Source organism: Giraffa tippelskirchi, chromosome 2 (genome assembly GCF_054371585.1).
Source record: "Giraffa tippelskirchi isolate mGirTip1 chromosome 2, T2T-mGirTip1v1.2.pri, whole genome shotgun sequence".
NCBI lineage: Eukaryota > Metazoa > Chordata > Mammalia > Artiodactyla > Giraffidae > Giraffa > Giraffa tippelskirchi.
The window spans coordinates 177,550,552-177,562,286 of record NC_137276.1 but is presented as its reverse complement, the minus strand read 5'-3'; the positions used below and the strand labels follow the sequence as shown (position 1 = coordinate 177,562,286).

General features: G+C 40.9%; 1 protein-coding gene across 2 annotated transcripts in view; it reads left to right on the top strand.

Annotated features, from left to right (window-relative positions):
* Positions 1 to 571: 571 nt before the first annotated feature.
* Positions 572 to 11,735, top strand: part of TMPRSS7 (transmembrane serine protease 7) — a 48,715-nt gene continuing 37,551 nt past the window's right edge. Inside the window, exons 1-3 of one of the 2 annotated variants that reach the window (XM_081542450.1) lie at positions 572 to 619; positions 3,653 to 3,860; positions 9,891 to 10,021. In XM_081542450.1, coding sequence (XP_081398576.1) covers positions 572 to 619; positions 3,653 to 3,860; positions 9,891 to 10,021 — 387 coding nt within the window. Of the gene's footprint in view, positions 620 to 3,652; positions 3,861 to 9,890; positions 10,022 to 11,735 lie in introns of those variants that run through there. The other variant, XM_081542460.1, reaches the window with a different exon arrangement.

Here is an 11,735-nt window from a genome sequence, read left to right as displayed (position 1 = left end):
TTTTTATTGAGGCAAAACTGGTATGAAACATTATGTAATTTCAGGTGTACAGCATTATAAATTGATATTTATATACATTACAAAAGGGGTCATCATCCTAAGTCTAATCCCTACCCATCACCATACAATTGACCTCCTTTATGCATTTTACCCTCCCCTGGGCAGTGTGGGGATTTCTAAGAAGCAATGCTGAAGGGTAGAAGTTAGATCTCTTAATATTCCTTTGTAGATGCAGGCAAACATTTAAAGGACTTGTAAATATCTGGGGGTTGTTGGACTATATCCTCCTGAGGCAAACTTGTCTTGAGGCTGGGCTCTAGGAGGCCTGATTCAGAGTAACATTAAGAAGCCTTTAGTTTGGGTTTGTGAAGCTCTCTGTTAGGTCCCTTTAACATTCACTATATAGCAATGAGGCAGCTTCAGTTTCTGAACTGGACCTGGTGGAGGTAAATTGATTCCGTCCCTCTAGCTAGCTTGAATGTGGCAACTAGTTCTTCTCAAGCGGGAGTGTAAGGGGCTGAAAACCTGGCTTTGAGGCACCTCTGGATGTTCACCTGCAGAACACCTAAAAATGGACAAAGAGAACAGTGATATTTCATCCAAACCTGTTGATGTGAATGTAAGTACATTGTGAGAAACCTTCTCTGTTACTTGAATGCCATTTATTGTTGACCTTGTTAGTAAAATGAGACTGAGTCACTTTACAAAAATGAAGGAAACAATAATAAAATACTTAAACTTCCTTTGGTACTTAATGGACTGTACAAATATGAGCTTGTTTTAAAGTGCTACACTTGGTAGTTGATTTGCAGCTGTTTTTCTGAAACTCCGGGGAAATTGTACTGATCTCTATACAAATTCCATTTTAAAATTTAATCAGGGCTAACTGAGACTGCCTGTAATGTGTTCCCGCATTTAAAGACCCAACTTTGGCCTTGTTAGTTCATCATGGCCTAGCACTTCTCTATGTTTTCCTTTTTTACTTCTTGGGGGGTATATTTTAAAGTAGCTTGATACCATAGTCAACTATCCTATAACAGAATGTTTTCTTTTTAGAAACACCATCCTTAGTCCTGCAGAACATCACATTAGATGAACTCTGGTCTAGTTCAATTTCACTGGGAGGCATACAAGCTACATTTCACTCCAGGGGTTGACAAGAGTGTTTGGCACAAAGAATGAGGGAGCCATGAATAATTTAGAATGTTCTTGGCCACACATTATCCCATTAATTGGTAGGATTAAAGACTAGAGGACATGTACTTTGTAGGAAACAGTGAGAGAGAGGAAGAGAGAATGAGAACACTCTCAGAGGAGAGCTCGAAAGAGGAATTATTTCTTTAACATTGGTGTTCCACATTCTTGCCTTTAAAAGAATGTGTGGTTAAAAGTTATTTCATCATTGATATTTAGTTACCTTGACATGTATAAATCTCTCCTTCAAAGAAGCTGAACTCTCACTTACATTATTAAAGAATTCACAGCGTCAAATGTCAGAGGGTAGAGGAGAAAAAAAAAGAGGAGGGCAAAGAGTTAAATAATATACTTTTTTTTTTTCCTGTTGCACACAACACTTTGTATGTCAATGTGCTAAAACTGGTAATTTTCTAATCTAACATGAGTCTCCTATTTCATTCTTTATTTTTTAATCATTCTTTCATTTGTGATTGAGAAACTGAATTATTGTTCAGTCCACTCACTGACTTCTAGAGCTAAAACAAGCACTTGACTCCTGTCCTTCATCGCTGCACAAACTGAAGGAGGAAAGGAACAGGCCGAGCTGACTCCATCTTGAAAAAGAAGGAAACTCCATCTTACATTCCCAGTGAACTTTGGACTATATGCCTGCTTGCATTTTCAGTGAACTTTGGACTATGTGCCTGGTAGCCATGGAGATAACAAACCTACAACAGCACAGGCCTCCCAGACTGATAAACACCAGATTCCATACCAAGATTTCCTGTAGTCAGAAACAATGCAATAATCCTCTATGTAGTCAATCACCTTTGTAATCTTTATGGCACCCACTGGTGTAGGCTACAAGACCCTTCTGATTATGAATCATGGCTGTAACCTGATTGTATCTCCCTCTAACATTTTCCAGGCTAGGATTAAGGAATTTGGGGATGGGGTCTTGAGCATGTGCACTTAAGGTATATAAGGCTTTCACAAAAATCAATCGGGGTCCCTGGATAAAGAGGAAACTCTGCCTCGGACTCACCAGTGTAATAAACTGCACTCCACTATCCATGCTGTCCTTCTGAGTGAGTTTTCTTCCCAGAGCATTTGGCTACAACAAGAGAATCATTCTGAACTTTTCTCCTTACTGAAGCCAAACCCAGCCTCTGTACTCGGACAAAGAATTGATTTTCAGTGACAGTTTTTGGTGAAGTAGAAAAAAATAGCTTTATTGCTTTGTTAGTCAAAAGGAGCCACAGTGGGCTAATGTCCTCAGAACTGTGTGTCCCAACCTGGAGAGGGTAGTGAGAAATTTTATAGTAATGGTTCAAAGAGATTATGACCAGTTTGTGGGCCACCTTCTAATTAGTTGGTGGTAAGGTTGCCTGGAAAATCCCATGGACGTAGGAGCCTGGTGGGCCATAGTCCATGTGGTCACTAAGAGTCGGACACGACTGAGCAACTTCACTTTCACTTTTCCCTTTCATGCACTGGAGAAGGAAATAGCAACCCACTCCAGTATTCTTGCCTGGAGAATCCCAGGGACAGCGGAGCCTGGTGGGCTGCCGTCTATGCGGTCGCACAGAGTCGGACACGACTGAAGCGACTTAGCAGCAGCAGCAGCAAGGTAAGTGGGAGTCAGCATCATTAACCTTCTGGTTCCAGCCAGTCTGGGATTTACATGCTTGTGGGAGGCATATCATTAATTTCTCCCACCTGGTAGAGATTTCAGTATCTGCAAAATGGCTCAAAGATATTGTTATGTGTATCCCTTGATGGAGAACCAGTACTCTGACCCAAGGCTGGACTATTGCTCCTCCCTTGTCTCTGCATCCACCCCTTTCCTGGTTAGCAACAGTTTGAATCTGCTCGTTGGAACTCAGGAAAGGTAATGGAGGCTGAATAAAGCCCATTTCCTGTAACCAAGAAATGGGGGACACAGAACAGCTTTTGTGTCCAGGAACCCCACAGGGTCCTGCTTGGTATCATGACCTCTGGTTCGTGAAGCCATAATTAGGAAATCAATTCGTTTCTCTGAGGAACTCACTTCTATTCTTACTGCCAATCCTGCCTCAGCCTAGACACTGATTATGGGAGAAAAGCTATATATTGCAAACACACACATCCCCAGAGATGTGGGCTCATGAATCAACCCACATAGAATCCTAACCGTCTGCCCTTTGGGTCCTCTAGCCTTCACTACATAAAATTCAGGTCTATCCTCTCTGGCATCTATTTAGCAGAGTTGGAGAGTTGAGGGGAGAACCTGGATACCATTTGACTAGAGTTCATATACTGTCTGCCTTTTTTTTTTTCCTGATTGGTCTTAATTGTGTGACTCATTGCAAATGGTTGCTTATGTAAATCATTTGACTTATGCAGGCCTTTTAGCACTAAGATTCTCCTGACTGAGTGGTTGCATTTAAGCCCTAGACTACTTCTAATTGTTAACACATTTTTCATTCTTTTGAAGATATCCAATATCTCAGTTCAGGTGGTCAGTGCCCCAGGGAAGTTGCCAGGGAGACGACCACCGAGAAAACCCATTGCCAGAGCCAAACCCAAGAAGCAACTCAAGAAGAAAGCTCCCTTTTGGAACGTCCAAAACAAAATCATTCTCTTCACAGTATTTTTATTCATCCTAGCAGTCGTAGCCTGGACACTGCTGTGGCTCTACATCAGTGAGTTGAACTCCCTTGTGCTTTTGGTGTTATGGCTTGCCCTGAGGGTTCTATTAGCAATGCAGGCCCCATCTGCCCCTAGGTGTTTCTGATAGAATTTTCTTACTTCTCAGACTGAAAGCCATTTTCAAAACTGTTGAGGTTTTAAGGAAGAAGCCAGAATTGTCTTTCCCATTTCTTATTTTACCACCACTGCTTTCTTCCCAGAGGAGCAGAATGAGAAGAGCTGGGGAAAATTCTTGGGAGCTTTTGACTGGTTCAGAAATGTAATGCACTTTTAGCTGTGAAAAATGAATGGAATGCTAAGCTGTTTTATTTCCTCATCCACCCACTTAGGCCTGTTGCTAGGCAACCTCATGTTTCCAGCTCCCTGCACTTCAGTTTACTCATGCACCTTTCTCTTCTTTGTTTTTATGTTGTTTATCCAGTTAATTATGTTTTTGTCAATCTTACTGATGCTTTTGGATAGGTGTAATAACTAAGTTCTTCCTTAGAGAGTAGTTACCCAAGCAGCTCAGTAACTATAACATTTATTGATTTATGCTGGACTTCCCATCCTACACATTATTATATTTAATACAAGATACTCTCAAGGAAATTAAAATTTGATTGGAAAACTAGATTTATAGGCAAAGAATTAATGAATATTGTCTTGAGCAGTTCAGGTCAATTATATATAGAAATTGATCACCTATGACTTGTATGGCACAATGTAAGACATCAGGCACACCAAGATGCATCTCCTACTTTTAAAAAGCTCACAGATGCATTTTCTACTTTAAAAAAACTCACAGCTCAGTGCTGGAGAGGGAGTGGGGATTGATTTTTTTTTTTTCTTAAGCAATTGCTTTGCAATCACAGAAGGGAGGCATCCAACAACCTGTTCAGGGATAGAGTCTAGATAAGGCTTCATAAACTGGCTTCTGAAAATTCAATTGACAAAACTTGGTAGTGCCCACTATGAGCTGGACCCTGTGAAAGGCATGGAACAGAGTGGTAGACAGGAAAGAATCTGTCTTTACAGACTAGCGGAGGCAGTCAAGTCAATGAGCAATTAAGACAAACACAAAAGACACACAACCCCACCCCAGAGCAAACCAACTTATTTCCCATCAGTTCTCTGCCAGCCCTTAACTGATATATTTGCATTGCCTACCACATTCGTATAAAGTTTTGGGATGTCACTATGATGAGGTAATTTGTTGGTTGTCTGAACATCAGAGAAGGGCATTTTAGGAAGACAGGCTAGTATGAGGAAAGGAAAACTGGTATGAATAAGACAGAATTGTTCGACAAACAACAGAGGTTAGTTTTGATACATGAAATTTGAACATGGAGGGTGGCCTTGAGAAATGTTAAAAAACAAAAATTCAACCAAGTAAATCTAGTGATATAACTGGCTTTATGAAGTTGCTCATGAATCACAGCATCCCATCTATTAATAGTCAATAAAATAATAAATGGTAAATAATAGTAAGAAAAAGTAAATAATAGAAAATAATAAATTCTATTTTATTTAATAGTAAATAAAAACCTTGACCTGGTGAACAAAATGGAAGATTTTATAGGCAAAAGGAGGGTGGGGCAAGGAGGCTATTAGCAAAAAAAAAAAAAAGGATTGTTTCTGGCTGGGCCCTCAGATCTTAGGGGAGCAGGGGTCTTTATCATGCAGTTTGCCTCCCTAGTGTTGATCAGGAAATTTCAAATTGTTTAAAAGTCACATTCCTGGGAGAGAGTGAAACTGCAATTAAGTCTTTTTCTTTACAATTTTATTTATTTATTATTATTTTTTAATATATTTTTTGTCTGTGCTGGGTCTTTGTTTCTTTGTGCAGGCTTTCTCTTGTGAGTGGGGGAAGGGGCTTCTCATTGTGGTGGTTTCTCATCGCTGCAGATCACAGGCTCTTGGGCGAATGGGCTTTAGTAATTGTGGTGCATGGGCAAGGCATGTGGAATCTTCCCAGACCAGGGATCAAACCTGTGTCCCCTGCACTGTCAGTCAGATTCTTATCCATTGCACCACTAGAGAAGTCCTAAAATTAAGTCTTGATTTGCAGTCATGGGGGCAAAAGACTCCATTTGGGGCTTGTGATTTTTTTTTTGGATGCACCTTGAAGCTTGTGGGATTTTATTTCCAGAGTTTGAACTCTGTCCATCAGCAGCGAGAGCATGTAGTCCTAACCACAGGAGCAACAGGAAATTTCCATGTGATTTTGTTTTTTAACAGAAATGAGGTGAATAGCTCATCTGGAAGACCATTTGTTATTGAATGCAAGCTTGCTCAATGCACAGTGAGGCCAAATAAACCATAATATTGGAGGTTGGAGCAGAGAAAGGTTTATTGCAGGGCTCAGCAAGGAGAATGGGTGACTTGTGCTCTGAACTCCCCGATGGTTTGTGGGGAGAAGTTATTACAGGTAAAATCTGGAGTGAGGACTACTGGGTGTACAACTATCCCCTAATTGGTTGGTGAGACAACAAGGTGGTATTTAAGGATTCTTGTGCTTAGCCTTAAGTTACCATCCTCCATCTGTATGGGTGGTTCCTGCAGAAGAACCAGGATCCTGGACTATAGTTTCTTGATTGTTCTTTTGTTTCTGCATTCCTTTACTTCCCTGATTTTTATGAATAAGAAAACAGAGGACACAGAAAGGCTTTTGTACCTAGGAGGGCCCCACAAGGTCCTGCTCAGTTTCACAAGCACGGATTGTATGTTGACCTGAGCTGAAAAGTTAGATAAATGTAAGCTGGCTAAACTGAATTCTCTTGCATTGTTTATCCCTCAAATACGTACAGATAGAAGAAGGATGTGTGTGAGCTTCTAGGTGAAGTCATAGTTTTCATTTAAATTTTAAGAATCTGCAACAGAAAAAAAAAAAAAAAACCTAAGAATGACTTTCTTGGTAAAATCAGAGACAGAAACAAATGTTTCTTTATACAAAAGGCCTAATGAGGCAAAGTGATTTGTCCAAGGTTACATAACTGTTGTTGAATCCAACTTCACATGCCCAACTCACAGCGAAGCCAAGCAAATTGAAATGTCAGAATTTGGAGCAAGGAATGTTTATTTTATGAGCCAAACAAGGAGAATGGGCAGCTCACGCTCAGAAGACCCTAACTCCCTGATGGTCTTCAAGTAAGAGTTTTTAAAAGAAAATTTTGTGAATGTGGGCTGAGGGGTGTGTGACTTTCTTCTGATGGTTGGTGGTGAGATAACAGGATGGCATGTCAGAAATCTCAACCTTCTGGTTCAATCTGTTTCAATCTCAGCCTTCGGGTTCAAGCCAATCTGGAGTCCACGTGTTTGTGCTCAGCCTGAAGTTGCCATTCTCCACCTGTTTGGGAGCCTTAGTTCCTATAGAAGAACTCATAGATATAGATCAGATTGTGATTGTTAGGTAGTTAGAATAGGAAAAAAGAGTTGAGAATGGTGGTGGCTAAAAGACAAGGAAGGGAAAAGCCTGAGAAAATAGAACAAAGGAAGGTCCAAGGACCTGAGTGAGGACCTCAGGTAGAGCAAACAGCACTCTTGGCTAGCCCAGTTTACATAGGGCAGGTCCAGGGGGAGGAGGAAAAAACCTATAAAAAGAGGAGCCAAAAGACCGGGGCTCTCTGTCTGTCTGTCTGTCTCTCTCTCTCTCTCTCTTCTCTTTTTGTCTTTTGGGTTGGCATGCCCTCATGCCACGAGGATGTATTTTCCTTTATTTTCTAAATAAAACTGAGCTGTAACACGGGTCTGTCCCAGAGCTGTGACACTGGCCCATCCGAGGGCTGTAACGCTGGTCCGTCGCTTCAAATTTTTGCTGTGACGAGACAGAACTGAGAAAATTACACAATCCCCTGACATGATGAATATCCCTTGAGGAGGAGTTAGGTCTCTGCTTTATCGCTGTACTATTGTTTCATGACCACATTTCCTTTGTTTCTGCATTCCCTCATTTCTAACTGGTAACTATTTGAATCTACCTTTTATAACTCAGGGAAGATCTGGGAGGATGAACCCTTTTTCCTACAAAAAAGAAATGGGGAAAACAGAAAGGCTTCTGTACCCAGGAGGGTCCCAGAGGGTCCTGCTCTGTTTCAGTTCCCTCTTTTCTTTGAGGTGAACAGTTGTAGGACAAGAAAGGGAAAAGAGTTTTGGACAGGAAGGTTAGTCCTAAACTTGGTAGAGGAATTCAGTTTTAGGAGGCTCAGCTTCATAACTTGAAAGAACAAATTTAGGACAGGAGCTCAGGCCTCTGGTCCCTTCCCCACCCTCCACAGCCTCACTACCCGGCTAACATAACCCCTGGATGGATCACACAGGGAGGTGGCTCCCCAACCTTCATACAGTTTGCACCTTCTTTTTTGTTTGTTTGTTTAAATATTTGTTCCACTGTGTCTGGTCTCAGTTGTGGCATGTGTGGTGATCTTTGTTGCATCATTCAAGACCTTCCGTTGTGGCACATAGACTCTCTAGTTGTGGCGTGCTGGCTCAGTAGTTGTGGCGCATGGGCATGTGGAATTCTGGTTCCCTGACCAGGGATTGAACCTGTGTCCCCTGCATTGCAAGGCAGATTCTTAACCACTGGACCACCAAGGAAGTCCTGGTTGCACCTTCTTTTAATTCAGCCATCACTTATTTAGCATTTCCAGGCACTGGGCATTGTACTAAGAGAGACTATTCTCTTTTTTCCTCTCCCCTTCCTTCCCACCAACATTTGTTGAGCTTGAAATCTAAGTCAGGCACTCACTACCCTATGTTAGGGGCTGAGGGACAAAAAAATTTACTGTTCATTTAGAAAGACAGAAATACAGACAGAAGTTCTGATACCATGGGGCATGTGTCTCAGGAAAGAAATATACCGTGGCCTTGAGAGCCTGGGGATGATGCCTCATAGCAACAAAACCTTGTAACAAAAAGGAAAGTCTGAAAAGAGAGTCCCTCATCTCCCTAGGCTAGTCTTAGGGGCCTGAAGGCATCTCAAACATGGTAATATCTTTGTCTGTCTTGGCAGCAGTTTCTGGCCCAACTGATACCCAGTCCCGTGGTCCTCCTTGGACAGAGTTTTTGAGCAGGAGTTATCTGACACTGGACTGAGGACCACACTTTGTGAATAAGCTCCCCATGCATTTCCCAGAGCTAAAGATCAGCCCAGCACCCAGGGCATCATCCACAAAAGTCAGAATGGGGGTGAGAGACTTGGGGCTCGTTAGAGGTCAGCTGGGGAAGCCCTTCCCTCTTCACCCACTGTGCTCATGACACCCTAGAGCTTGGCAGTGTACATTTCTTACCTCCTTACCTTCCCTGGTGGCTCAGATGGTAAAGCGTCTGCCTACAATGCAGGAAACCTGGGTTCAGTCCCTGGGTTGGGAAGATCCCCTGGAGAAGGAAATGGCACCCCACTCCAGTACTCTTGCCTGGAGAATCCCATGGATGGAGGAGCCTGGTAGGCTATAGTCCATGTGGTCGCAAAGAGTCGGAAACGACTAAGCGACTTCACTTCACTTTACCTGCCACAGACTCGAGACATGTGAACATTGTCTACACTCTATGTTTTTGGCCCCTTAGTGACTTTGAAAGTGAAAGTCACTCAGTCTGTTGGGCTCTTTGCGATCCCATGGACTATACAGTCTATGGAATTTTCCAGGCCAGATACTGGAGTGGGTAGATTTTCCCTTCTCCAGTGGATCTTTCCTACCCAGGAATTGAACCAGGGTCTCCTGTATTGCAAGTGGACTCTACCAACTGAGCTATGAAAAGTCCTTATTTAGTGACCCTAGGACAGATATAAAGTCAAAGAGGTCTGTGACCATAAATTCTTAAGCGTTTGCCAGAAGATGATAGAAAGATTAGAATATAAAGAGCTATAATGATTACCGCTGATGGAAGAGATGTTGTAAACTACATTTAGAGCTTCTCAGGCTACGATCAGTAAAATATGAAATTGTCTAAAATAAAATCATTTTAGAATGGTGATACAGACATAGATCATACCTCCACCACACAGATGGGAAAGTCTCCTGACCACCTTCCCTCCTGTCTTACAGGTAAGACAGAAAGCAGAGATGCTTTTTACTTTGCTGGGATGTTTCGCATTACCAACATTGAGTTTCTTCCTGAATACCAACAGAAGGAGTCCAGGGAATTTCTGTCAGTGGCGCGGACTGTGCAGCAAGTGGTGAGGTGATGGCGGGAGCTGGGAGAGGCTGGGAAAGGTGAGGTCAGTGGGGGAGGGATGGCGTCTGAAGGAAGAACTCAGGAAAACATGGGATTTAGCTCATCATGGTTGTAAGATAAAATTGCTATTTTACAGAATTATTCCTTTTTTTTTTTTCTACTGAAAATAAAAAGAAATGACTTCCTGAGTTTCAGTTTTTCTTATCTATAAAATAAAGTAATTGGATCAGGTGAACTTTAAAACGCCTTCCAGTACAGAAATTACATGCATACTGATTAATTCTGTGATCCATACACATTTATTTCAACACTGATACACTGGCATCTCTTCACTTAAAAAAACCCCACCTTTCCTGTTATAGAACTAATACGTACTTATTGTAAACATTTATAAAATTTAGGAAAAGTAATAAAAAAATAAAATCTCCTTTAATGCAATCTCCAGAGATAGAGCCTCTTTTGATTTTGGACCACATAGACATAGGATATATCACAGAACTGAAGTATTAGTAGATATTCAGTTTTATAATCTGACTTTTTCTTCTTAATATTGCATGTTTCTATATGAGTACATAGTCTTTAATAAAACATAAATTTTGATAGCTTTGAAGTTGGCAAGTCCCTTTTTATTACATATTTAAGTTGTTTCCAATTTTTGCTGTTACAGACAGTGTTATAACAAGACCACCATGAAATAATGGATCCACACAATGATTATCTAAGGCTGCTAGCAACTCAAAAAGAGAAATAATTCAACATTATATGCTTCATAATCAAAATACACAATACTACCTAATAAGCATTATTACAAAAAATTAGCACCTTATATGACCAAGCTTCTAGATTTAACTATAGGAAATATAGGAGACTGAGGATCTATTAAATATTAGTATTACAAGGATGCAATTAGCAAAGTCCAGACTAAGAAACTCTATAAGACAAATGATCTAGTTTCCCCCCTTCCCCAAATAAGTTGAAAGAGTGCAGGAAAGAGAAACAGAGAGCATATCTATAGTTTAAAATAGATTTAGGAAACATTTCAACAGTTAAATTCAATGAACCTCATTTGGATCCTTTAAAAAGCATTTTGAAAAACTTGACAATCAAGACAATGTGAACACTGTCTGGATTTTTAAAAATATTGTAAAGTTAATATTGCTTTTAGTATCTATCATTGAAACAATGCCAGACCACCTTACTTGCCTCCTGAGAAATCTGTATGCAGATCAAGAAGCAATAGTTAGAACTGGACATGGAACAACAGACTGGTTCCAAATTGGGAAAGCAGTACGTCAAGGCTGTATATTGTCACCCTGCTTATTTAACTTATATGCAGAGTACAACATGTGAAATTCCAGGCTGGATGAAGCACAAGTTGGAATCAAGATTGCTGGGAGAAATATCAATAACTTCAGATACGCAGATGACACCACCCTTATGGCAGAAAGTGAAGAAGAACTAAAGAGCCTCTTGATGAAAGTGAAAGAGGAGAGGGAAAAAGTTGGCTTAAAACTCAACATTCAGAAAACTAAGATCATGGCATCTGGTTCCATCACTTCATGGAAAATAGATGGGGAAACAATAGAAACAATGACGGACTTTATTTTGGGGGGCTCCAAGATTATTGAAGATGCCGACTGCAGCCATGAAATTAGACACTCGCTCCTTGGAAGAAAAACTATGACCAACCTAGACAGCATATTAAAAAGCAGAGA